The sequence below is a fragment of the Centrocercus urophasianus genome, unplaced genomic scaffold (assembly GCF_019232065.1).
Source record: "Centrocercus urophasianus isolate 14NV4802_14NV808 unplaced genomic scaffold, USGS_Curo_1.0 seq_20, whole genome shotgun sequence".
Taxonomy (NCBI): Eukaryota; Metazoa; Chordata; class Aves; order Galliformes; family Phasianidae; genus Centrocercus; species Centrocercus urophasianus.
This window is the reverse complement of record NW_024884756.1, coordinates 16,547,424-16,575,297: the sequence shown is the minus strand read 5'-3', so window position 1 is coordinate 16,575,297 and position 27,874 is coordinate 16,547,424. Positions and strand designations below refer to the sequence as shown.

The following is a 27,874-nucleotide window of genomic DNA, read 5'->3' as shown; positions in this document are numbered from 1 at the left end:
GCGCGCAGCGCTCTCCGCGCGCTCTGACTGGCACGCGCCCCGCGCCCCAGCGCCGGCACCTCCGCGCGCCTGATTGGCTGCGGGGCCGCTCCGGCCCGCTCCGCCCGCGCCCTCATTGGGTGAGCGCGGCAGCCAGCGGTACTTCAAAGCGGGCGCGCCCCGCACTTAGGCAGAGTTTAGCCCCGCCGAGCCGGAGTGTCCTTGGCGCTGCCGGGGCGGCGCGGGCGCGCACCGAACCCCGTCCCCTCCCGTTCCGCCGCAGCCCGCCCAGGGACGTGCTATGGCTACGTCGATCCTCGGGGTAAGTCGGGGCCGCGCGTTTCCTCGCGGCCGCTGCCTCCGGAAACCTGCGCCGCGGCCGCCGTCGTGCGGGGCCGCCAGAGCGGGGCTGCCGCCGGGTCCCCGTCGGGACGCTGCGGCCGAAGGCGCGCGGGGCCGGACGGAAGCCGCGGTGCTTCCTCGCTTTACTTCTATGAATCGTAACGTCGCCAACCGAGCCGAGACGCGTTTCGCTCCGTTTCGGACCGTTTTTTTTGTCCCGCTCGACTCAGCGCCGGTCCCGCGCCCCTGGCTCGCGCCGCGCTCCCCGCTCCTTCTTGCCGCGGCGTTTCCGCCCGACGCCGGGCGCTGCCCCGCTGTGCCGCCTCCGGCCCCGTCCCATCCCGCCGCGGGGACTCTCGGCGGGCGCCCGACGTGCGCCGGCTCGGCCGGGCCGCGGCCTCCGGGAGCGCGGCGGGAAGCGAGGCGGGGCGGGCGCCCGCTCCACGCTCCCGGTCGGCGGCCGGACGCGGGGGCGAGGCTGACGGCGGCTTTGTGTCTGTCCTAGGAGGAGCCGCGGTTCGGAACGACCCCCCTGGCCATGCTGGCCGCCACCTGCAACAAGATCGGCAACACCAGCCCGCTGACCACACTGCCCGAGTCCAGCGCCTTCGCCAAGGGGGGCTTCCACCCCTGGAAACGCTCGGCGTCCAGCTGCAACCTGGGCTCCGGCCTGTCGGGCTTCGCGGTGGCCACGAGCAGGGGCTCCGGCGGACTGGGCGGCGGCACAGGCGCGGCCAACAGCGCCTTTTGCCTGGCCTCCACCTCGCCCACCTCGTCGGCCTTCAGCAGCGACTACGGCGGGCTCTTCTCCAACTCGGCGGCGGCGGCGGGCGTGTCCCCGCAGGAGCCGGCCGGGCAGTCGGCCTTCATCTCCAAGGTGCACGGCGCGGCGGCCGACGGGCTGTACCCGCGGGTGGGCATGGCGCATCCCTACGAATCCTGGTACAAGTCGGGCTTCCACTCCACGCTCTCGGCCGGCGAGGTGGCCAACGGCGCGGCCTCGCCGTGGTGGGACGTGCACGCCAACCCGGGCTCGTGGCTGGAGGTGCAGAACCCGGCGGGGGGGCTGCAGGGCTCGCTGCACTCGGGCGCCCCCCAGGCCTCGCTGCACTCCCAGCTGGGCACCTACAACCCCGACTTCAGCTCGCTCACCCACTCCGCCTTCAGCTCCACCGGCCTGGGTTCCACGGCCGCCTCGCACCTGCTCTCCACCGGCCAGCACCTGCTCGCTCAGGAGGGCTTCAAGCCCGTGCTGCCCTCTTACACGGACTCCAGCGCGGCGGTGGCGGCGGCCAGCGCCATGATCTCGGGGGCGGCCGCGGCGGCGGCGGGGGGTGGCTCGGCGCGCTCTGCCCGCCGCTATTCGGGCCGCGCCACCTGCGACTGCCCCAACTGCCAGGAGGCCGAGCGGCTGGGGCCGGCGGGGGCCAGCCTGCGGCGCAAGGGGCTGCACAGCTGCCACATCCCGGGCTGCGGCAAGGTGTACGGCAAGACCTCGCACCTGAAGGCGCACCTGCGCTGGCACACGGGCGAGCGGCCCTTCGTCTGCAACTGGCTCTTCTGCGGGAAGCGCTTCACCCGCTCCGACGAGCTGCAGCGGCACCTGCGGACTCACACGGGCGAGAAGCGCTTCGCCTGCCCCGTCTGCAACAAGCGCTTCATGCGCAGCGACCACCTGAGCAAACACATCAAAACGCACAACGGGGGCGGCGGGGGCAAAAAGGGCAGCGACAGCGACACGGACGCCAGCAACCTGGAGACGCCGCGCTCCGAGTCCCCCGACCTCCTCCTGCACGACGGGGCGGCCGCCGCCCGCGGCCCGGGCAAGGAACCCCCGGGCGGCCCTGGCGACTCCTAGGGATCGCTGCCCGCAGCGCGGCCCGGCCCGGCAGGGACGGCGGCCACCCGACCCCCCGCCCCGAGGGACGCTTCTGCGATTTTTCGTTTTTCTTTTTTTCTTTCTTTTTTGTTTTGTTTTCTTTCGTTTTTTCTTCCCCCCGTTTCCTTTTTCCTCTTCTTTCTGTTGAAAGGAAAGCATCCTGAGAGGCTGAAGGTGAGAAACTAAGGCGGCAGGCCGAGACGGTTGCTCTGTATCTCATACCCATCTGTATAAATAGGGGTCGGAGACGAAACAAAACCCAACCCGAGTGTGGTCGCTTATTTTTCCTGTAAATGTGGATCTGTCAGGGGGGTCGGGGGTTTCCTTTTTATTTTATCGGTGAATTCCTGAAATTCAGGGAGGTTTTGGGGCTTCGGTTACTTTTTTTTTTTTTTTTTTTTTTTTTAGTTATTATTTTATTTTGAATTTCTGATGCACTTTGTGGAAGTCAGTATATATGTAAAAGATATTTAAAACGTTGAGTTAACATTTCACTCAAACACACGTAAGTTAAGGTCGCTTAAAGAAATTAAATGCGTTTATCTGTATGGAAAAAAAAAAAAAAATCTCGACATATTTTCATTTTGGTATTATTAAAGGACTCGCAACCATCCGCTCGCGGCTCTGTCCTTATTGGTGGCCGGGGCGGCCCCGGGCTCGCTCAGGGCTGCGGGGCTGGGAGGGCGGCCGGGGCCCGGTTGCGGGCTGCTGGGGAGAGCCGCCGTGCGGAGCGGGAGAGCGGAGAGCCGGGCCGCTGCTCGGGCCGTTAGTGCGGGGGGATCTCGGGGGAATAAAGCGCTCGAGTCAATACTCCGGAAAAGGCATTTCATGCCTAAATGAAAATCTTGTTAAATGTTATTAATTTTGACTTAGAGCGCGCAGCAGCCCCCTGTGCCTTGTATTCCCTTATTAGGGATTCATGTCTTATCAAATATCTAATTAATCTCCCAGACATCATTTGTTCTGGCCAACTTTATCTCCGCCGGTCCGCGGGGAAAAGCCGGGATACGCTCGGTGACAAAGCTCCCTTGAAGCTCCTTTTAATTGTCCAAATTAACTGCGCCGAATTTGCATGTCAAACGGTAAAGGGCAACCTGAGATAAAATGTAAACGTTTTAAAAGCCCCAAACCGAGCACTCGATTTGATAACGAGGCTTTTTAATGTCCGGGAAGACAACTGCTCCTTTCCTTTTCAAAGCCGGTCGATCTATGCAAATAGCGAATTGGAAATGCTTATGTCCCCATGCAGTCAAATGGTCCTTGCGCGGTATTTGAATATCAGTGGCTCTGCTATTGAAAAGGTTCAAGGATGCTCTCTGACTTCTTTGTGATTACTCAGTGCAGCGTCTTATGCCGAAGAAAAAAAACTCGGGAATAATTAAAGGCCGGGCTAAGGCCTGGGAACACATTTGGGACAGGAATCTCATTTAGGCAGCCTCTTTCAAAATAAGGCACAGTTAAATTGACCAGAAGGCAATTATTGAAATGAAAATTATTTTCACTCCCTTTGTCTCCTGACCACCAACCTAACAGCCACGGTATTATTATTTTTTTTTTTTAAAGGCAAATTGTTAAATGAGATAATTGTATTATTTAAAAAAAAAAAAAAAAGACAAAAAAAAAAAAAAAAAAAAAAAAAAAAAAAAAAGGAAAAAAAAAAAAAAAAAAAAAAAAAAAAAAAAAAAAAACTTAAAAGAAGTTAATTTAGCCCTCCCGCTACAGATCGGAAGGACACCAATATTTTAATCCGCCATAAAATAGGGAGCGCTAACAACACGGGCAAACGGGTTCTGCTGTCGGCCACCTAGACGTCGCCCCAAACAGAAACTGCGGCGCTGCCGGCCGAGCCCCGCTCCTACGGACAGAGCGGTGCGGGAGGGCTGCGGCGGAGGACGGGGCTGCGGGTCGGGGCGGCCGGAGTGGCAGGGAATGCTGCGGGTGCGGGGCGGGAGGCGGTTTTGTTTTCCATTTATAATAAAACACATCAAAGGGAGCCCATCCGGGTCCGGTTTCTGCCGGGCCGGGGTTACAATTTTCAGCTCAGTGATCAAGGACCTCTTCGCATTGCCTTTGCCCCTTCGGGTCAGTAAACGTCCATCACGGACGGGCTGCCCCGAAACGAAAGAAGGGAGCAGCTCCGGGCCGCAGCGCCGGTTCGTTTAACGGGGAAAATAGACAGCATGTCACCTTTTTAAAAATAAACGACGCCATTCTTTCGTACTTGTCGGCGATAATTATATGGTCTGGGGAACTTTCACACACACAAAAAAACCGAAACAAAACCAACTAAAGGTACGAAGACAGCAGAATAAATCTCGTTTCTCTCTTCCAGCCGCGGCTCCAGAGCACCCCGCGCCCGGAGGGAGGCGGCTCCGCGCAGCCCACCGCTGCGGGGCTGGTCGGTTTAGGGTTTGGTGGAGGAAAGCAGCGAACGCAACGACCCCGATCGCCGCAACTGCGCCTTTTGCCGTTCGAAAGGAAACTTTCTCCGCGCTTCGCTCGCAGCCATTTCCCCCGCCCCCTCCGAGTGTTTATTTGAAGCTCGAATCACTTAGCGACAAATTCCCTCAAGGGATAACGTTCTTAACACATCGGAAAGAAGGGAGAAGAAATAATAATAATAACAACAACAACAACAACAACAGAGGGGGGTGAAAACTCCCGGCTTCGCCTTCCCGACGGCGGTCGCCAGCACCGGTGCGGCGGCTCTCGGGCGCCACCTAGCGGCGAAATTCGCGGGCGGCGGGGCGAGGTCGGGGGGCCGCCTTGGGCGGCGCGGCTTCGCCCGGTGCCCGCCGGCGGGGGACCCCGCCGGCGGGCACCGGGCGAAACCGCACCGCCCTCCCGCCTCGGCTTCGTTGTCTCAGCCGGCGTACGAGCGTTGCCGGCGAGATGGGCTAATTGCTACGTGGCTCGCGGGGCGCGGAGTCCCTGTCCGCTCGGGGAAGAGACAAAAGTAGAACATTTGAAACTGCCTTTCCGAGCCGAAAGCTGCCTTACCTGAACGTCATAATTACAGTAATTATGTACACCCAAATTACATGCTAATTCAATTAGAATCAAATCGTTCTAAATCGGAATCAAATGAGGTAGCGGGAATTAATCAATGACAACATAAATAGAGAGCTTCCTTCGGGGGGAACTCGAGGTGGCCCCGTCACCTCTGACCGCGTCCCGTGTATTTTTTTAATCACAACAATAATAAAAAGATGCTCTTACCGTCATCCGTGAAGCGACAGCACCTCCTACAGGGCTCCGTCGAGCGGCCGCGCCGCGAACCCAGCGCCCTGCGCGCTGCCCTCGCTGCGGGGGGTTCCGCCGGGGTTTTTGCCCCGGGCCTGCACACAGGCTGCCGTTCTCCAGCCGCCCCTCTGCCCGCCGCACCGCACCTGGCGCGGGGTGCCCGGCTACGTGCCTTCCCAAGGGCGGCGGGACCGCGGCGGGCCGCCCGGACCTTCAGCAGAGGGAGCCTCGTGAGTACGAGCGGCTTGCTGAGAGCTCTTCAGCTGGTGGTCTCTGAGAGAGGCGTCCAACACGGCACTCTCCCTGTTGCAGCTTTCAATCGCGGCGGCCTCACGTTGAGCCCGCGCCACTTCCCGGCATTCCTAGGGAAGGAGGCCAGGTGTGCTCAGCACGCACCTCGGCGGGCACACATGGCAGGGCCCAGCAAAGTGCCCACAGCTGCAGGCATCAGCTGCCCCTCCCAGGTGGGCACAGGAACCCTGCCACACGCAGAGCCCTGCCCCTGCTTTGGGAATGCACACCCCATTGCTTGTTTGTTACCCCTTGAATTTTCCTGCTGTGTGTAACGTGAAGTTTGCCACAAAAACAGGCCTTTCCCCATATCACACTGCCCATCCCAGAGGGACAGACAGCACGTTCTTCACAAGACAATGTTTGGATGCTTTGTATGGGCATTCTGAGCAGCCTCCTGCTCCTGCTCGCTCAGAGCTCTCACGCACACATCACCAACAGGGCTTGACTCCGCTGGATTGCGCACATCTTTAAGCCTGGCCACTTCATTAAGAACACTCGGAGCAACCTCACACAAAAGCATTTAGAAGAAGGTGACATCGCTTAATGGCTCACCCTTTCAAACTCATTCACACGTGCTTAAAAGAGAAGCCAGGTCACTTCCACCATATATTATACTCTGAGTGATACTGAAAAACGGCATGACAGTTTTAAGAAGTAGAAGTGGACTGGTAATAAAGCGCTGTTTGCCCTGGCAGTGAGGGGGGAAGAAAGCTGCCCACCGGCTCAGCAGCACCTTCACCTGTCCACTGATGTATCTCCACGTGCCGCCCTGAAACAGAAAGCAAAACATTGCCTTGTGCATTTGTACCGACTCAGAATACTGGAGAAGTAGGCAGTTCTCACTGCTTTTAAATAATAAGGTATTTTATTATTGACGTTCGTAACAGCACATGAAGAACAACGGTCACCAAGAAAAAGAAGTCTGTTCCACAGAAACGAAAGGATGGATATTTACATTAACTTCCTACTACAAACGATGAAACACCCGGAGCAGTTGAGGCACTAAATGCTCTTTTCATGTCTTGGGAGCTTATTGAACAATAACTTGACATTGTACTGACACACACCAACAGGGGTTCAAGATGTTTAGATAGCCCTGACCAAGCTGTACACTGCAGGAGGTCAAAAAATGTTGGCTACACACTTATGTGAACTATGTCTCTCTGTTGTTTTAACTCATGAAATTGATCTCTTACAGGGAACTTTAGCAAAAATGGTGCAGTATAACACAACAACAACAAAAAGCCCTCTACAACATAATGTTTTGATGTTGGAAGCAGGGATTTTACCTACAGCTATCTCAAACATTTGTTACCATTTTAACATACCCCAGGATTCTTCCCCATTACTTCCTGCTTCCCCTCACAGTTGCATCAAAACAAAAATCACCACCGACAGAAATCAAGGATATCAAACACTGCTCTGAAATACTTTAAAACTCAGGTCTAGGGATTACTGCATGCACACACAAGATATTTGCCAACAAGAATATTCATACAGTAAGAAAAATACCGCAACATTTGTCCTAATTTACAGATATTATAACATCACAGAAATGACGCTGTTGGCTTTATTTAGGAAAAGCTAGTTACAAAGGTTGGAAAACAAAGAGCAGTGTGTCACCAAGCCCTTATTAAAGGTATCATCAAGAAGGAGACATTTTTGTTTGCACCGGTCCCCTACACTATCTCTTTTTTTTCCTCTCTCGGCTTCTGCTTCTACTCCTTCTGCTCCTTTCTCTGTATTCTACTTTACTGCACTTGTCTCCATTGCTCTCTCTGTATTTTTTCTCCTTTCTGTGCCCATCTGTGCTGGGGCTCCTGGTTTCATTTTTCCTGTGACGCTCTTCACCAGGGCTTTGACTTGGGCTTTTTCTTGTTTGCCTTTGCCTGTGACTGCTGTGACTTGTGCAAGGGCTTCTCCCTCTATCTGCGCTCCGGCTCCTGCTATCCCTCTCCTTTCTTTCAGTCTCTCTCTGGTGTCTGCTTTTGGACCTTCTTTCCCCCTCACAGGAGCTCCATTTGCTGTTCTCCGCAGAACTATCTTGCTTTAAAAGTCTATACTTCTCCCTATCTTTGTCCTTGTTACCGTGACTACTGGAGAGATCTTCATAAAGTTTTTCCTTCCTAGTCTTTGCCTTTCCTTCTGAATCGCTGCTGCTAGCCTCTGAAAACTTGTCTTTTTTTCTTTTCTTAGAATACATCTTCTTTTGTGCTGCTTTATCTCTGCTGTCAGTCTCACTGTCGCTGCTGCTTCCTGAAGTCTCACTGGAGGATGAGGAAGAGGAGCTCATCTTATGTTTCTTGTGTTTACTCTTGCCTTTTTTCTTTTGCTGCTTTTTCTTCTTTCTGTCTTTCTTTTTCTTTTTCTTCTCCAGACGATCCAATTTCCTTTTATTTTCAAAATAAGAGAGTAGCGCAATCAGACTTGTTAACATACTCCAGATTACAGTCATTGTCTTTTAAAGTTGACTACTTCGCTCGTCCTACGCAGTAAATACATTATTTTCCATAAAAGCGTGTTGAATTTCAATCCTCGTCCAGAGAAGTATTTAAAATCATTTTAAGCTTCTAACCTTGAGCTAAGCATAGTTAGAATGTGGTTTTTCAATTCCTTATTTTTAAAAAAAAGAGAAGTGCATTTTGGCCTTATCACCAGGAATGCAGATAATTAATTGGTAGTGCTTTCTTACTGTCAGTCTGCTGGAGACAGTTTGGAAAATCTGCTGCTTTTATTTGTGCATTCTTATAACAGATTTTGAAAAGGAAAAAAAAACAATTAGCGTTCGCTTCCTATTAGTGATGGAAACTGATATTTTAGAGCCTGTTCTCCAGGCAAACAATGTTGGTATTTTCAATAACATCTTCTGTCACAAGCAGAAATGTAAGTGCTCCAGCCACAATTACAGTGCTCTGTCATGCACACGCACTCACTGCCATTTAACTGCTTTCGCAGAAGTTTGCATTCTTAACTGATTGCTTGCTGTGCTTACACTTCTCAGAAAATCAGTGAAGAATGACATTACCTGCAGCATATTAAAAATATCCCTTCAGACTCATAAAATCCAAAGGACCCAAACATTTACTGAAGTTCAGCTTTGAAAATATGAAGTACTGCAATTAGCTGTGTTGGGCCAGCAGAAGTTCAAACAAAATACTGTTTTAAGTTATCAAAATATGTATACATTCCTTACTTAAATAAACATATGCCCAGCATTTTCAGTGAATGATTGGTTACATATGCAGGTACGAGATGAACATACCTACTCAGGTACCTGCTTAACAATTTACCTTTTTCCTCTTCTGCTTTCCATGTACACAGTGTGTTGGGGTTTGGTTTTTTTTAACCTTGAAAGCTGGCTGCACAGTTTTAACCAGTGATACCTGTACGGGATCCATCTGGCAGTAGCTCTTACACACATTCGTGTTACTTCAAAATAATGTTGCAAATTAGCAGAGGAAAATACTGCAAGTCACTTGACATATGAAATAAGTAGGATAGAAGCAAATAATGAAAACCTCATCAACTTGTTATTAGAAGTACAGAAATACGAGGAGCTCCCTCTGCTGGCTTAGCTGAAGCAGCAATCTATAAACCCTTCATCCTAAAGCACACCGACACACCTCAACAGAGATAACAAGGTGCAAGGTTAGGTTCACTTCAGCTGCATGGCATAAAATAACGTACTTGGCCAAGTTGTAAACCAGTAAGCAAACATATATAATATTTAATTCCGGAAGAAAATACTGTCAACAGTGCAGTACAACATAATACTTTAAAACAGGAGTTGGCAGTATCTTCAATGAGCCAGTTATTATTTCAGAATCCCAGCTAGATGAGAAATAGGGCACAATGCAAAGGCATCCCAATTAGATTAGAACGGACCAGTTAAGACAAAAAAAGCTAGACAGACAGACACACTGCATAGTGCTTTTTGGGGCCAAGTGTATGTCAAACAGAATTCACTTCCTTCTGTAGTGATGGTGCTAAGCTCTTCGATGATATAGGAAAGGTAGAGGGACAACAAGACTACTATGGAATCAGAGCTACTGCTGACACAGAGCCCTTCCACTTCATACTACGCTTACCTTAAAAGTTTCTGTTTCTGTTTGGTTGATAGTGACTTTAAAAATTCAACTTCTGGATCATCATCTCCTTCACTTGCAACGAATTCCTAGAAAAATGCAGTACAACTTTAAGTCCTCAGATAATCTCCCCATTCAGATTGCTGCATTAAAAGTGATGCATCTGTGCGTGCCTTGTTTTTGCACAGGCATGGATGTGCTTGCATTACCAAGTCAACTGAAGACTCCCTGGGAAAAGCAACATACTTGCTGCAAGGAAAAAAAAAAACACCAAAAAACACCCACCCACATTCTGTCTCCAAGCTGAGTAGGTGCTGTAATGTGGGGGCTATACAACAGAAGTTATTAGTAACATATGAAAAATCACTGCCAGGGAAAGAAACATTTCTGAAACATTTAATCAAAATGAGCCAATTTTGGAGCCCCCACGATTCCCTAGGATAAGTCACCTCATTTTTATCATGCTTGGATGAATAGGTACGATGCCAGTCCTGCTCAAACCCGGAGTAATTTAAGCAAATTACTTTTCTGTCTCAGTTTTGTCATTAGGAAAATGGGTATTAACATATCTACCTTACTGTTGTGCTATTAGTGTTTAAATGCTCATAAAGTGTTCTAGCAATGCAAAATACGGTAATCATACAATCTGCATACAGTACTGCAGTCAACAAAGCATAGCTACTTTATGACCCTCAATTCTTCAAATTACGTGCATCTGGTATATTACAGTTTCTTCACCACAATGTTTTTAATTTTAGCCACACTTAGGAGGGGGAAAGAAGAAATAAAGATTAAAAAGCTCTTCCAAAAAAAAGAAAAAAAAAAAAAAGAAACATCACACCTAATGTAAGGCTAAAGTACTGGTATCACTGTGCTCCATTTAACAGTGCCCAGATGCTACATTTTTTCTATAGCACACAGCTTTATAAAATGCAGTTACAGAGGTTGCTCCAGAAATGCTGCTTTCCATTTTATTATGTTGGCCCACAATGTGAGAGGAAGATGCGGGTGGTGTGGCAGCAGAGGTTGAACCTTCCCACCAATATTCCATTACGTGCTGCTGCTGTGTGACAGATAGCAGCAGAGGGGAAGTCTGACAGAACGGTGTCTGACATGGAAGTGGGCACAGACCAAAGCTGTGCCATTGAATTCCTCCACGCAGAAAAAATGGCATCTTCTAATACTCATCGATGCTTGCTGAATGTTTATGGAGCTCAAACAGCAGATGTGAGCACAGTGAGCTGGTGGGTGGTGTGTTTCAGCAGTGGTGACAGCAATGTGAAAGATAAGTCATGTTCCAGGTGGCCATGCACAGCTGTCACACCACAAAACGAAGAGCGTCTCACTCAGTTCATCTGTGTGAATCAGCTAATGGTGGTGACCATGTTGAAAAATAGTGTTTTGTAGCTGAGAATTCACTCCATTAAATAGTGTTATACTCTGCTCTTTGTTTCCATCGTTGTTTCAGTGGAAATAAATAGGAAGCATTACTTTGGGAGCAACCTGCGTACATCCAACTGTGGAGACAAAAGGAACTGTTGATTTACTCTGGCATTTCAAGAACCAGCTGAGGACTGTTGTCTTGTCTCTAGTTTAAACTTGGTGACACGGCAATTTGACCACCCTCATAGTATCTCACAAGTAATGCATGTGAATTTTTCACTTTACATGATTATGAAATTGCCTCTACTTGAAATATACTTTGTGCAGCCTAAGTAATAACAACTAAATATTTTCTCCCCCAGAAATAAGACATAACAACGCTCAGTTAACCAAAAACACCTTCAGCTGCAGCACTCCTGGCAATACTTGGGCATGCTTCCTCAAACATTCATGCCGAGACCACCGCTGCATCACAAGTACAAGGCAAAACCCATAACCACTTCTTTACGAAAAATTTAATTTCTAGTCAACCAAAAGAGGTATTGAATTTTTTACAAACAGATTAAAAAAAAAAGGTAACTTATGATTCATCATTCTGACTGAAACAGAGCTGGAAAACACAGTAAGTTTCTGGAGATTTTCCACTGGTGCAGCTATTCAGCTTTCCTATGGATATGCATATTGGAAAACATTAAGCAGCAATTCACAAGCAATCACATTTAGATTTATAGACATTTTCAGCTTACTGGTAAAAAGATCATTACCTGTGATGGATCATTTGCGGTCAAGTTTCTCCCCAGTACATTTTGTTTCAGTGCAAACCCACTGTTTCTCATCTCCGCTATTAGCTCCGAGGGGTGCATTGATGGCCCTGTTCACAAAAATCACAGTTTGAATGTATCATTTATATCTCTCTACCTTTTTTGGACTCCACAGTAGGAATTCAGTTGAAGCTTTGTTAAGTAAAATCACAGCTAAATCAACTCAATAATCTTCTGCTGAGCAAATAATCAGATATGATTTTCTAAAACAGCAGTCTGGAGATTCAGAATAGAAAATAATTGCATTTTTCTTTAAGTACAAGGGGATTCTCTTATGTAACTTTGTCATGTTGAAAACAATATATTTAGGTAAGTGTATTTCTGCTATACTACAAAACGCACAGAAAACAGAAAGAGAAAAACATAAAACAAGACTCTTAAGTGCCCCTTCTCCCCTAACACAATGGGAAAATGCACTGCTACTATGCCACTAATAAAGCATTTTTCATAATCTTTCACGCACTTTTGAACTTAAACATAAAAAGTACCCATCATCAGGAACATGGTATACAGATGGAAAATAAATGCATGGAAAAATCAGTTAGGTCCCCACTCATTCCAGGGCCCCCCAGACGTGCTGTGCTGTTACTCTAAGTGCGCTCGCAGCTTTCAGCTTTAAAAGCCTGCAGTACCTCACATTAGCATAGGTGTTTGGGATTAGGCACAGCAGCTTTGTCTGCATCGTGCTGGCTTCGCTGTAACTTACGTACCCCACACCTGGCTCCTTGGTGTTAACTGAAGGCTACAATTATCGATATATAAATCCCTGAACAGGCATTTTCTCTTCACCCTAAACACACCTGCTTTTGGTAGGTCCCTTTTGGTAAATCTCCATAGCACTTCATTCACTAGCCTTCCTGTCAATGACTGTGTAAGGCAAATGGAGAAGGCAAGCTAAAGTAAAATTTGAAGGCATGTTATACCGAGTACGGAGCAATCAGTAATACTTCACTAAACTACATGTAAATCATGAGATCTATTTCCTCTTACAGAACACATCCATCCTGCTTTGTGGTTTTGAGAGTTTCTGGGTTGTGAAGAACAAGACAATTTATTATTTTTTTTTTAACATGGGTAAGCATAGAAAGCAGAATTACTATGGAAAACATCAAATAGCACTTTCTCAAAAAAACCCATCAGCTTTGAAGTTCTTGACTTTTACTGTATTACACACTGTTCACTGAAACAAACAGGCCTATACACTAAGAAAGAATGAAGAAAACTTTGGAAATGTTTCAGGATCCCCTGCATTTTTTCACCAGTTTATTTATTTTGCCAGGCAAAACAATTTTCTGGTGAAAGATCCCTCTCAGTCTTTACTTGAGTCCACACGGTCTGTTAAGTAAGGGCTTACCTTTTTCCCATAGATGTACTTTTACCCATAGCTCATTTTCTAGAAACAAACCTTTCAGGCATTCTTTGTTCACAGCAGCACTGTGAAGAGGTAAGTAATTTCCTCCTCCACACAAAAAGCCAATCACAAATGCACGACGCTACTGATTTTGGTACATTTCTGCCCAACTGACTGCAGCTGTGCTGTAAAGCACAGACCAACACAAGGAAGAGGAGGCCTGCTCACACCAGGATCAGCACAGCCGCACACATAATAGCTATGCTAAAAAGGAAAGTGAACACAGCTAAAACAAATTTCTAGAAGCCTTGCTGCCATGTTTATTACTGACATCGAGGAGGCACATTCATAGCTCCATCTGCAATGCTTCAGATACAACATGGTACTACTGTAGCAAGAACAGCTGACATATCACTCTTATTCCTGTCTGGTGGACAAGTTACACCAAACGTACTACAAGATCTTGAGATTCAAGTGGTTTATGAATCCAACTGTTTCTTATCTGCTCTTCCTTTCAAACTGTATGTTAAGGACAGACGGTAAGCCTGGGCCGAGAGGCTCTCAGCTGGCTAAGCTCGCGGGAATTGATGCTACCTAAGTACGCCACAAGTGGCATCCATCAATTTTCAGTCACTCCGTCATCAGAAAAGAAACATTCTTTGTGTACAGTGCAAATGGACGTCCCCCGTCCCAGTTTTACCAGTACTGCATATCATGACACCATGCAGCAGGCTACTGGGTGTGGAGGCACAGTGCACTGCACAGCAGCGTTACCTTGTTATCTCTCCTCATCTTAACGTGGTTATTCTTTCCTTCTCCCCAAAAGGGACCCCGTTTCCGTGTCATGCTTCAAACCACAACACCCTCACATGTGCGTTCCTTAGGGCCTTGTGAGAGTGCCCGTGAAGAAGTCAGATCTGTGATCTCATGCAGGTGAAAAGGAGCAGAGAGGACATGTCATAAGTTAATAGCAAGCTAGATGTAGAAATTCTGTAAAAATAGCAGATTGCGAGGAATCCTAACAGAAGTCTCTCAGTGTTCCTTCATCAGCTAACTAAAAATAAGCTCAGAGTCATAATGTTTCATCACCTGTTTCTCATTCTTTCTGAAACAAGTCAAATAGAGCACATAGCTATTTTTAAATGGCAATTTTTCAATCTTCCAAGCTTATTTTCTAGAATTTACTTTTTTTTCCACTTTTTTTTTTTTTATCTTTTTCCCAGCCTGAAGAAATACTGTTTTCAAGCAAATAGGCTGCTACTTCTTCCTACTTCTTCTCAGAGTTCTTAATGTTTTTACTCTCTCTTATATTTTGTTCAAAGTAGTTTTAAAGGAAAAAAAAATAATAGATGGCTCAGTTAACTCAGGGTTGGGACATTAAACCTGAAAACTCAAACCATTCAATGAAGTATGGAAAGAAGGATTTTAGTCTTCACAAAGTATAACTTGAGCACAACCTTAGCTTGACGGCTGATGGTGCATCTCTATAATATTCATGCAATTCAATAAATAGAAAAGCTGTAAGCATAATTTTTCTGAAGCCACGTGAGCATCAATTATGCTGGATTTCACAAGGATATCATATGAAGACTTCTACAACATTTTGTCAATTTGTTTCTATAATAAAGAGCACTCCAATTTCTTACTGCACTTTACTGAGATCAATTTAACAGAATCGATTCTGCTTCTATTAAACAACCAGGGGGCAATATAATTCTGGATTTCAATTACTGACCGCCAAGCTTACAGCAGGCTCTCCCACCCCACATTATTACCCCCACTCACAGCCCCGAAACAAGAGAACCTATAGCCAAAACTGTCATTTTCCATTTTGTCTGTACTTTTCACAGAGCCACAGACGCAAAGAGCGTGTGTAATGCTTTGTTGTTGCCAGAATGTTTCATCTAATGAGCACGGGCAAAGGACTCCTCCTTGGGAGAACAATGCTAGCTGTAACACGCCATCCAGCAGACCTCCATTAAAATGTCTAAAGCACATTTTTCAAATTATCCAATATTATCCAACAGGACGTTAAAACCTTTTTTCATAACAACTGTGATTAAATACCACTTTTTCCTACAACAGTTTCAGCGGCAGTAAGGACAGACCATAATACTGTGATTGTCAGTATCACCAAGATAGTACTTTTCCATCTATCTGCTTGTGCTACCCTCGACAGCGTCAGCTCAACTTACTGATAAAAGCTTTCACTACTGTCACCAGCACAGATAAACAAACCCATTTATTCTTTGCAATCGATGAAGTTCCTATCTAGATTTTTATTTGAGAATACATATGAAAAGCAAAGAGGTAAGAAGCAGTAATGCTGTAACCAGCATTCCCGCCTGTGGCAGGAGAAATCATCCTAGCCAGTACACAGCAGATGCAGTTACATAGTGTTACGAATTGAAATAAGCCATTCCATATTTAAAAAAAACAAAACAAAACAAAACAACAAACCACCTGAAAAAAGCAGTATATTCTTCATGGTGCCATTTTAATTACAACTTCTTAACCTTCATTTCAACTAATGCTCATTTTTTGTGCCAACGGAATATTCAGAACGCGTTTGGGCTTTTCTAGAGCTTCCCCATTCCTCACCATACCATAGCTATCTCCTCGTTTGCTAACAGAGATGAAATTCATACAAACACAAATAGAAAGCACACTGGCCTATCTGCTAGCCCTTCATCAGTACGCTTCACATTCAGTATACTCCTCTCTACTCAGGCTTAAAAAGTCACTTACAAACCAAGGACAAGAGACTCTCAAGGCTTATCCATTATTACCACGTGCTTTTTGTTAACAAAGTAGAATGGTGGTGACATGCTTAGGCCTTTCTCATGCTCACCTTGGACAGCATGATGCCATAATTCTCCCAAAAAGAAATTTGATTTGCTATATGATAGCAATATTAAAACCACGCTCTGCTGTTGAATAAATCAATCACATTGGCAACTGCCACTCAGATCTTAAAACCTTATTAGTGATCTCTAAGCAAAACAAATAGGAATTTATTGAATTTCCATTGAAGATGAACAGTGTAGCATAAGCTCACAAGCAATACAACTCCACTGGCTGAGGACAGGGCTACACGCTACAGTTTCCAGCTACAGTTTCCAAACAGGAACATAAAAGAAACAAACAGCGTCTGGTTCTGTTGTGTCTGCAGGTGGGCAGGTGGGATACTGTAGACCTGTGTACACCAGGAAGATTGCAAACAGCTCTTTCACCTTAAATAAGTGATGGAAAACCACACCGCTGGTGGCCTCAGCAGATGATCACGAGAAGGGTGAATACAGGCTGAAATCAGAATGTGACTTCGTATGGTGGAAGGGAGTACCATTTAGACACAAGGCTTTTTGGGTTTTGCTTTAAAAGACAACCTAACTTCAAAATTATGAGAGACAGGTTTGTCAATAATATACCCACATACTTTTTGTGCTCTCCATACAGTTTTGTATGGTTCTTTTTTCAGGTGGCTTAAAAGGAAATGGAACTAAAAAGGGAAAGAATTACAGGCTGAGCCTAATCACACCATATCTTCTGTGAAGTTTCACCGCAGTTGTGGCAGAGATAAGAGTAGACACTTCTCATTTGTCTGAAGGACAAAGAGCTATTATCATAATTATGTGATCGTGACCCCGGTCGTGAAGAACCCAGCAAGTTTACGCAGCCTCCACTAATTCAGAACTGATCATTTTTCACTGATAATTTTTCCATCTCTTTCGGGGATGACTACATTCAGACCATATTTACACTTCAAAGCAACTGCTGCAGTTGGCATTGAGAGAAACCAATGAATACAAAACCTCTGGCTTTTAATTAGCTTTTCTTCAGAGCATCTGCAGTTTAACTGAATGTAACACATTGCCGTGCTTTTGTCGCAGGCTATTTCAGAGAATCTTGAATTTTTAAGAAGTAAAAAACATTTAAATCATCAAACTGCTATAGGAATCCATATTTATTACTCAAATGCCATTCACACCAAATACAGAGGGTTCTGAAGCATAAATGGAGGGCCATTCTGAAATGAGATAGTTCTTGAACTATGTGAAGACTCTGTTAGGGCTCCTACTGCTCACAATCAAAGGTCTCAGCTGCAGATCGTAAAGGAAAGTTTCATGCTTGCTGCAATTCTGCAGATAACCATTTATACTAATGGTCACAGTTAGCATATTCAAATACCTCTCCTTTGTTAATACAGACTCAAGAGAACACTTCAATCCATTCCTGCATTCCCAATACAATGCACTTCTCATCTATGGGAAAACAAAACGGTACCACATCTGTCCCTGGAAAACACGCAGGGAGATTCTACTGATAACATAATACAGACATAAATCTCATTTTTCTTGTCTTAGCATGGCTGACGATTTCAATGATCTCTATGGCAAGGGATTTCACACCCCAAAGAAGCTGAAGGTCAGAGTGCGACAGACAAGCACAGTGAGTGCGGGGACGCGGCGGTAACACAAAAGTGGCACAAACTTCAGGAGGTGCTGATGAGCCTTTAGAAGGCTGCATTTACACTGACACACCAAACCTTTTCATCTTGGTAGGTCAGATGCTACATACACATACATGTCACTCAGTCACATTTTGACTTTCATTTGCCTCAGTTTTCCATAAAGGCATAAATCATCCTGCAGAATCGTTTCTTCACTGGATAGGACATAGACGGAGCCAGTTGACTGTAACATGTTGAAAGCAGTACAGAGCAGAGAATGATGCCCAGCACTCTCCAGCCTAAGTTCAACAGGCCAAGAGCATCAGATTGGACTGATCTATCTGACCATGGCACTTACAAGCAGTGTTGAAGCGAATTAACAAAATTACTTCAAAAGTTTTTGCATGTAAAACCTATGAGTCTGTGTTCTAATAACTCCATATGTGCATATACACACATATATGCACAGCTGCATGTCAAGTCAGAACCACAAGAGATACTTTCATCTTGTCTGAACTTTGAAAGTTAGGATTTTTACCAGTAAAAAAAAAAAAAAAGAAAAAAAGGTAAAGCAGTTTAGCCCAAAGCAGCATTTTGATTGCCTGATTTAACTTTGTAAAGGAGAAGTAAATCTTATCAGTTGGTCTCTGTACGTGTCACAGTTGGAGCATTCTAACACTACTTTGCAGTTTCCAGTGATCAAAGTAACTTACTTTATATCTAAAACTAAGAATTTCATAATGGAAATAATGCAACATCAGGGGGTGCAGTTATCATGAAATAATTACACTCCTGGGAGATTACAGACAAGGCTGTACCCCAGGGGTGTGATTATCCCATGCTAACCACATCCACTGAAATTGCCTTATTGCAGAAATAATCTCTATTCACTGGTGAGATATTATTCAAAAGGCGCTTTTTTAATGGTAAGATTATTATTTTTTTTTCTAGTATGAATTACCTGCTAGATTAGTAAAATAGTCCCAGAAGCGAAATAACCAAGCCTCAGCTAAGGGACTGATTGTAATTATTTTGCTGTTTGCTGGTGCACTGCAGTGTATTTTAGATCTTGAAAGATAGAGGTCTTCTACTCGAACAGAGCGGAGTTGCCATGCACGCTGCTCTCCTGCACTGGATCCGCTTGAGCAAAGCAGAGTCAGCAACTGGTCTCTGTGTGAGATACTCAACGTTGAAACCACACAGTGATTGCTGTTCTGGATTCCATGCAGGAAAGGAGATGGCAATGCAGCCGTCACATCAGATAAATGCAAAGACCAGTGCCTTTTGCTGAAGAGAACTGCACCTCTTTTCTCAAAGACTAACAGAGTAGCACTTCAGATAACCCCACTAAATCCATCAAAGTCTCATTTTCATTCATTTCAAGTTAAGCTTTTCCTCTGAGGCTGAAAAGCCTGAGTCCAAATAAGGAATTTTACTCTGCTCTCTTCCTGAAGGAGAACATTGGAACACCTACTGCACCTGCATTAAGCGCTATTCAGTTTTTCTCTGTGTTGAGATGCATCATTTATAGCATATGAAAGGAAATAACACCGGCAATTAGAAGTGAAATGTGCATTTCTCATAACTGTAGCAGAAGGTCTTCCTAAGAACAGACTGGCCTACTTTGAAAAACTTCAGGCAATAAAACATCAAGAAATGCAAGAATGCTGGAATGCAGTAACTGTGCTTCTTGGCAGATCACTGTCCCAACCACTAATTCACTCTTCTTCATGTGCTATTTCTTTCCCTCTGAAATGACTTGTTTCTGCATTACTTTCTTTTACTTTAAAATCCTACTGAAGCTTATTGATTTGAGCATTTAAAGTTCTGCTTTTATTAAATTGAAGATGCCATTCAAAGAAGACCTTCTGAGGGCATTTTAAATTTCTGAAGGAGAAAAGGCAAGATAGGGATGGGCAGTTTCTGCTTCCTGTTGGCTCTCTGGTTCAGCCACAGGACCTGCCGCAGGGGGTGGGATAGACCCAGAAGTATTTTCTTCTTTTTGATGGTACAGAATAGTGTAGAACAGTGTTTGATAGGCACAGGCCAGGCACCAGCACAGCACAGCGAGCTCAAACTCTCTCATATTGCCACGATCAGGGCATACCTTTTAACAACATTCTGTCAGCTTTTTAGGATTCTGCACTTGATAAGGGGTGAATTCCAAACCATTCAGAGATGGTGATTAATACCTGCCCATCTCCTCCCACACACCTTGCCACCCACAGCCACCCCACCTCAGGGCACATCCCTGGCTGGTGTTTTGCAATGGTTGTTTAACCACAGACAAAACCAGAAACACAAAGAAGACACAGCAATAGGACTGTGCCAGTTTGATCATCCCAGCTATATTCAAATTTTTCAAAGCCTATTTTAACTTGCCTGTAATAAAGAGCTTGTTAATAGTCCTCACAGTAAGGTTCCCAAATTGCTAGAATGATGGCAGTACCGAGTACAGACACCACATTAAGTTCCTGGTCAATGTAATATGAGCATGTGCTATCTACAAAATGGCAAAACCACGTGTAACCTTAGGCCAGCCCCCAGCAATGATAAGAATGGAACTAAGAAAAGTAACTATGAAAGCAAATAAAACCACACTGCGAGTGAAAGAATCAATACTGTGACCAGCAACTACTATGCTACTATAAAGCTTGTAACAATTTTAACATGCTCTGGTCAGATCCATCATTATCTTAACTCTTCAAGCCCCACGCTGGGCACTGAAAAGGCCTGCTATGGTCTAACTTGGCAGTCAGCTCAGCACCACACAGCCATTCACTCACCCCTCCTCCAAGCAGGAAGGAAAAGAAAATCAGGAGAAAAAGCTTCATGGGTTGAGATGATGACAATTTACTAAGACAGAAAAGCAGAGTTGATGTGAAATGCCATTGCTTACCACCTGCCAACCAATGCTCAGCCAGTCCCCAAGCTGTGGCAGTCCCCAGCCAACTCCCCTGGTTTTATAGTTCCATACTGTGTGGCATCATGCAGAACAGCCCTTTGGCCAGGTTAGGTCACCTGTGCTGGTTCTGTTCACTCATGGCTTCCTGTGCCCCCTAGGCCCTCACTACCAGGGCAGTAAGAGAAGCTGAAAAGCTGAAACATCCCTGGCTTTGTGCAGCATTGCTCAGCAACAACTACAACATGTGTTGGGTGTGGGATCAACAGTTGTTTTTTTCCTAAATAGAACACAGCATCTTAGCAAACGTTATAGAGAAAACTAACTCTGTTCCAGCTGAAATCAGGACAATAGGCTAGATTGCATCCCTCAAAGAAAATTACTTTCATAAGCTATTTGCAGTACTGGATTATTAACTGTTATACTATTTTTTTACTATTATTATTATCATATCCTATTTCTTAGATCGTTGCACTCTTCATTTATGAGACAACACTTACATTTCAAATTTCACAACACACAAAGCAGGAACAAGCTTTCAGAGACGGAGCTCCTGCAGAAGGATTTACTTCCTAACCTTTCAAAGTATTACTTACTTTAAGTAGTATTTTCTGCCTTCTAGGCCAATCAAAGTAAGAATGGCACAGCAGAACACATTTTCAATGTACTAGAAAATAATCAGAAAAAAAAAACAACTAGGAATAAGCAGCTTAGAAGTAATAATGAATATCATTACTGATAAAGAGAAGGAGGAAAAAGCAAAGCTCAGAGTGCTGCGTTTTATAGAGGAAGACAAGAACATTCACAGAGGTGCTCACTGGTTCAGCATTAAGGCTCATAAAAAGCATTGGGTAGATTTTACGAATGGAAACAACAATGAAGAGAAATGGTCAAAGCAAGATTATACTGTGCATGTGAGGGGGGTTGATCAGAACATGACAGGTTTTGGCTTTCTAGTATTGCAGTGCACTGTCAGGAAGTGTAAAAACACTGTTCTGACAAACTGACTTCACCCTCAGCTAAGGCTAAGTTTACAGAGCTGACTGCAGATCTGCACATGGTGAAACCTGGGTAGAGCTCTCAGCACCACGAAGACAAGGACTTAATCCCCCATCCCAGACACCATAGGACCGGTCTCAGGGTTCAGCTCAAAAAATTGTAAAATTTTTGTAAAATGAGATGTAAGCTTCACCTAACATGCATAAATTCTGAGTCTTAGGAGAATTACTGAATCCAATAACTTGTGTTCTCACTTAACTGTATACTTCATGTACAGTCAAGGAAACTCCAGAAGCTCTCAGAGGAGCATAACTTAGCTTGTTATTAAATCGGATGAAGATTTAGAAAAGCTGATGAGAGGATTGCATGCCCGAGGTTAGAAAAAGCAGGCAACCTTTTTTACTGCTGATCTAATTAACGATATTACCCGCTCCTATAAACCTCTTATCTGCTGTTAGATGAAGAACTTACAATTGTTTTAAATTTTACCACCAGTGTTTTTACATACAGTTTTCTTGAAAGAAAAAATGAGAAGGTAGTCATATCATTACAGCTGACTATTCAAACCCAAGATCACAGTGCCTTACAAATTATATATGCAAACCCCGATCTGTCACCCGCCCCTACTTGCTGGAATCCTTCCTCTCAGCCTGCTAAAGACTATGCTCAGCACAGCACACTGTCTTCCAACTTGGAAACGTGAGGTCACTCGCACAGCCTGAGTACATGTAAACAGTTTTACAGCTTTTTCCTAACACAAAATTCATCCTGCGCATTAAATCCCTCTCTTAGGCTTTGCATGACTGTTTGGAAAGCTGCCCAGACAGCATCTCTCTCCGTAGGAAACACGCAGCGTTCCAACTTTCCTGCATCTCGATAATTAGTTCAGTTGGGTTTGAAGCAAGCAGTTAGCCTTATGTTGACACTGTGAAGTGTCTGCATTGGAAATAATGACTCCATTTTCAAGCTGGTGCAATCACGCACCAAATATTTTTCAAATTTTCCAGCCAAGCACTCCTAAAAATTGCCCACATGATTTGAACTGGAATAAAAATGTTCTGTAGCATAAAAGCACAACTGACATGTAACAGTTGCACTGTATAATTCTACCCCCACCAAACACTCCAAGCACAGTTTTGTCTAAGGTAGGAATGAGGTAAGAAGATTTAATGTTATAACATATTGAATATAAAGGCTGAGAATGTCAACTGCGGGATTGCTAACACATTGGTATAATCATCAGACAATGCCTAGGAGCAGAAGAGCACAAGAGGCATTGTTTCCTTCAACTTAAGTCTTCTATGCATCTTCCCAGAGAGATGAAATATCTGCGTGGTGTAATTCTGAAGGCAAGACTGTTGGTAGGCCCAACGTGAAGTAAAACTAAGAGCTACTACATAAAATAGATATCCTGAGCAGAAACAGAATAGGTGTTATCAAGTGTGCAGCCATAGTGATATCCCTGCAAAAGTGAATGATCACGATCTTGGAGTGCAGTAGCAAGTCTGAAGACTCACCCACGTTACCAGGTGTCTCGTAATAGACCAAGATTTTGAAAATATTAAAAGCATTACTAACTTGAGTCAGCTTATAGCACTCTAGGCAAACATCATCTAATTTGAATGCTAACATTCACTTCTTTATTAAAACCTAATTAAAAAAAAAAAGTTCACAAAGCAATCAGAAGCCAGCTGAAAGGAAACCAGGAAAGCTCAGTTCCAGTTACTCATCCATTTTTAGAAGTGCAATCAAATATACTAAAAAAAAAAAATCTCTCCATTTTTCCAAATGATTAACAAAAAGTATACTGATACACTACAGCTTTTCAGAGCAGTTTGCCTGAACCTGAACTGGGACAGTCTTTGACAACACATTACATGATTACTTATTTGGTAACAGGTATTCTCATTCCGACGGAAGCAATTTCACTGCAGCTTTCTGACATTTTGTCAGAGGAAGAACCAACAGCAACAGTCTTTAGAGATTCTTCAAAAAATGAGTTAGTAACCAGAAAATTAGATCCCTAGCACTTGAAATGATCAGAAATGTTGGATAGGACATATGAAATAAGAAATCTTTTCCCCATTTCACCAACCTTTCGAAAGAAGATAAAATTTGCAAAATTAAACCTGAGAAGTTTTCCCCACGTTTTTATCCGGACCCTCAGAAAGGCATTTGCTGCCTACCTGAACCATCACTGGACACTGAGCTCGCGTTGATTCCAGAAAGGCCGAATAAAGGACATTCTCGATCAGTGTTCACATGGCCCCACTTGTGGCACTTAATGCATCTCACATTCCGCACCTAGAAGGTAAAAAAAAGAAGCCAAACAACACTGGCATAAGTTAATTAACAATACAACTTAACATTTACAGAAACATTTGTGTTATTAGGCAGAAGAAATGCTTTTAGACTCACTGAGAAACACAATAAAATTAAGTCCACGTGGATACTCTGCAGTTAGATAATATTTGCAATACACTCAAGACCTCCACAGAGTGATATGTATGTGACTTGCCTGGATGCCAAACGGCTGGTCTCTGATATTCATGTCATCCTTAGCGTACCTGTCACACAGACACAAAACGCAAACACATCGTAAATTCACTTTGTTTTGTAAACCATCACACACCAAACTACTTTGAGATCTCTCCAGGTTTACAGCTTTTACTAATTAACTGCATGGGCATGAATGATTATGCAAATGACCCGCTAAAAAGTGAAACTGAAAAGAAAGTAGAAAAAGAAAAGACCATGGAAGGTAAATTAAAAGAATATTTTTTCTCTGGATAAAATCCAGACATCTTACTTTTCTCGAGGGGCGACTTTCTGCCATTCAAATTTGTACTCAGTCTCTCCTTCTTGCTACAAAACACAAAGCATGGCAAGTTTGAGCTTTTCCAATACACATCCAGTAAGCAGGTAGAAAACAAGGAAACGACGTAATAAAATACCTCTTTAGTTTCCTCTTCAAATTTTCAGAAATCATGGAAAGAGAAGAGACAATATATTAATTACATACATAAAATGCAGCTGGTGCCCAATCTGGAAGCAAAACATGTTGAAGTATATACTAATACAGCAGTAAGTTAATTAAAATAGAGAACACAAATAATCAGCTTCTAGTATATGCAGTTGCAAATCCTTTAAAACATAATCATCTGTTAAAATTACATTGCTGTGATATACAAGCACAAAAATTTGCAAGTTCTAGCCAGGGAAACACTGTACAACAGCTTGGGGTTGGACAGCAATGCTGCAAAGCTCTCTTTGGTTTTCAGAGAGAGAAAATTTGTTTCCTAGTCAGTATCTAGTCATCTATCGTAGCAGTTATAGAGGGACTCTCCCTGCCAGAAGGTTATCATTAAGTTGATTAATATGCAAATTCTGAATTTAATGGAGGAAGTCTAGTTAGATTTCTCTACTCATATTTCCCAAAACAAGTGCTTCCTAGACTACAGACTGTTAAAATGTGTTTCTTCGCTAGCTAATTCATAAAAAATAAATTGCAATTTACAAAAGGTTTTCCTCTCACAAGGTTTGATGTAATTCCTATCAGGCATGGGTTTACTGCAAAGCAAGTTCTATTTATGTTAAACTGAATACTTTGGTTACCAGGATCTCAAAAATACCCTAAAAACTACTTAATAAACATTACTGTGTCATTCACTGTGTCAGTCCCATGGGCCCATACCTATCATTTCAGTTTCATGTTTTAAAAAGGTCAGACGTAAGGGAAAGATAGTAAAATATTTCTGTTCTATATTTTGCATGTGTAATAATTAAAACAAAAAATTATCAAGAATAAAATTTCAGTTTGGTGGAGATGGTATTTCTGGGCTTAGAAGAAGAGAACAGAGTCCGAGCCTCCTCCAGAAGGTCGGTCAGCCTTCAGGGCTTTGAATCAGCCCTGGTGAGCCTTCTCAGGCCCACTGGCTGGGAAACAGGCCCGGGCCACATGCTGGCTTTACTGAGTCCGCCTGTCTCAGCAGGTCGGCACAACAGCTACAGGGCAACCTGCTTTCAGGCAGAAACTCTTACAGATTATGTTTTCTTACTCCTGTGCTTACACCTATCAGTCACTAAAACTTAACAATGTCAACGTGTCCACAAGGCTTTCAGGAACTCCTGCTCATGAATGTATTAAATATAGTGACAGCCAGACCCACCAGAGTTGAGTCATCCAGCATTTATTACTCACAAGACATCAGCTAATTAACTTCTTGCTTTGGTAACTCCCGTGCCTGACATGGATCAAGCTCAATTTCGGGCAGAAGTTTTATGCAAAAGCTACCCTGCTATTTCTAAAAAGGAGAGCTGGGCAAAACAGTTTGTGCTGCTGGAGCCAATGTGCTGGTAAAGTCTAGTCTTCCTCACCCAGTGCTTTATAATGCCTTAAAGAAACACCTATGGCCAAGCACAGAACCTCTGATGTTGCCATATCTTCCCTTCACACTGAACTGTTGCTTAAAAAGTATTTCTCAATTTGACTGAAATTATAGTAGTGTGCAATCAAAATTATTAAATACGATCCATCTATGCATATATCCAGTAGGAGAACAAAAAGCAACACCTTCTAGCATTACTCCTCTATGACTATACTGTTTTATTATCTGAATGACCATATTTATTTGTTCAGAGCGACGTTAGCTCTGCCTGCCCACAAACAGACAACTCAGTACCTTTCTTCGCTCCAGGTGGGGCCTCGTACATGAAGTTAAGACCATTCTTCACGCGCTCATCTCCCATAAGCAACCTGAAAGGAACAGTTTGGAGTGTTATACACAAAGCGTTCAGATAGGTATTAGTTAATGAGAAAAGAAAAAAGAAACATGCAACAAAAAATTATGATAATAACCAGAAATTTTCCATCTGTTAAACAGCATACCAAAAGCTGAATATCAAAAAAACAAGGGCCCAGTCAACGCTTTTGCATGCTTCACTGTGTACCAATGATCAGACATATCAATCACAACTGAAACACAGTTCTGCATCAGAACGTGCAATACCAGGTCACCTACCTGTCCTGTTCTTTGTAGCACTGACTGAGGGAGAATCTGATTAATGTCGAGAAATATCTAAGAGGGAGGTGGGAGGCAATTGGATGAGGCCAGGCTCTCCTCAGTCACACGCACTGACGGGACAAGGAGCAATTGTCTAAATCTTGAACATAGGAAGTTCCATACAAACGTGCAGAAGAAATTCTTTACAGTTAGGGTGATGAAGCACTGGAGCAGGCTGCCCAGAGAGACTGTGGAGCCTGTTTGTATAGAGACATCCAAGACCTATATGGAAGCCTACCTGTGTGACCTTTTGTGTGGTACCTGATTTAGCAGGGGTTGGACTCAATGACCTCTTGAGGTCCCTTCCAACCCCTGCAATTCTATGGTTCTGTGATTTGAAAGCAGACCTTATTGATTCTGCTCAATCAGACAGCAGTTTTCCAGTCACCATCCTCATTTACCGTGGTGGTCAGAGAGAAACAGTGCTTCAAGTAGCTCAGGAAGAGCTGACTCTCACCTGTTATCATAGGACTCCTGTTCTTTGAGATACTGTTGCATTAATTCTTCTTGTTTCTTCTTATCATAGGATATTTTCTGTTCCGCCATCCATACCTAGTTAAAACAAGAGGTTTCCACTTCCAGCAGATTGTAAAACTGTAGGGTACTGTAAAACACACCCTATAACCACTTCATTGGTTTAGCACGCTGAAAATCAGCTTTCATCAAAGCATAATTTTGTTAAGCTAAAACTTCAACGACATTCGAGAACAAAGACGGGGAAGCCGAGTAACGCGGAGGGAAAACGAAGCTCGGATACAGCAGCGCTGGGTGCCAGGAGCTGCGGGGAGCGGCCTGCGGGCGGGAGCGGCCTGCGGGCAGGAACGGAGGGCAGCGGCGGGCAGCATGAGGCAACACCGCGCCAAGCGGGGCTGGAGCCAGGGAACGGAGACGGCCGTAGGAGCCCGGGGGCTCTGAGCCGCGGCCGGGACGCGCCGGAGCGCCGCTCACCTTTTTGATGTTGGACTTGGAGGCGGGGTGGAAGTCCTTCTTGCACATGAAGTTGGCGAACGACTTCCCCATGGCGGCGGCGAGGAGCGGCCCGCCGGCTGAGCGCAACCGGCTCCAGCGCTCGCTGCGGGCCTT

General features: G+C 44.7%; 2 protein-coding genes across 2 annotated transcripts; one reads left to right on the top strand and one right to left on the bottom strand.

Annotated features, from left to right (window-relative positions):
• The first annotated feature begins 280 nt into the window (after positions 1–280).
• SP9 (Sp9 transcription factor) lies at positions 281–2,179 on the top strand. Its single transcript, XM_042822571.1, has 2 exons — positions 281–301; positions 827–2,179. Exons 1-2 carry the CDS (start codon positions 281–283, stop codon positions 2,177–2,179), a joined length of 1,374 nt encoding a protein of 457 aa, XP_042678505.1.
• A 4,401-nt stretch (positions 2,180–6,580) lies between these two features.
• Positions 6,581–27,866, bottom strand: CIR1 (corepressor interacting with RBPJ, CIR1). The gene is made up of 10 exons (XM_042822262.1): positions 27,740–27,866; positions 27,249–27,343; positions 26,411–26,484; positions 24,683–24,696; positions 24,538–24,593; positions 24,247–24,295; positions 23,915–24,032; positions 11,970–12,076; positions 9,826–9,911; positions 6,581–8,127 (listed from the first exon to the last, which is right to left on the bottom strand). The coding sequence occupies exons 1-10, from the start codon at positions 27,809–27,811 to the stop codon at positions 7,422–7,424; spliced, it is 1,377 nt and encodes a 458-aa protein (XP_042678196.1). The 5' UTR covers positions 27,812–27,866; the 3' UTR covers positions 6,581–7,421.
• Between the last annotated feature and the right edge of the window lie 8 nt (positions 27,867–27,874).

What these genes read in the sequence shown, in the direction of transcription:
- SP9 (XM_042822571.1), top strand. Translation starts at nt 281, where the DNA reads ATGGCTACGTCGATCCTCGGG. An exon ending in TGGCTACGTCGATCCTCGGG is followed by an intron (nt 302 to 826) that starts GTAAGTCGGGGC and finishes TGTCTGTCCTAG; the next exon opens with GAGGAGCCGCGGTTCGGAAC.
- CIR1 (XM_042822262.1), bottom strand. Translation starts at nt 27,811, where the DNA reads ATGGGGAAGTCGTTCGCCAACTTCATGTGCAAGAAGGACTTCCACCCC. An exon ending in ACCAGCCGTTTGGCATCCAG is followed by an intron (nt 24,033 to 24,246) that starts GCAAGTCACATA and finishes TTTACCTTCTAG; the next exon opens with GTGCGGAATGTGAGATGCAT. An exon ending in CCGCAAATGATCCATCACAG is followed by an intron (nt 9,912 to 11,969) that starts GTAATGATCTTT and finishes GCATTTTTCTAG; the next exon opens with GAATTCGTTGCAAGTGAAGG.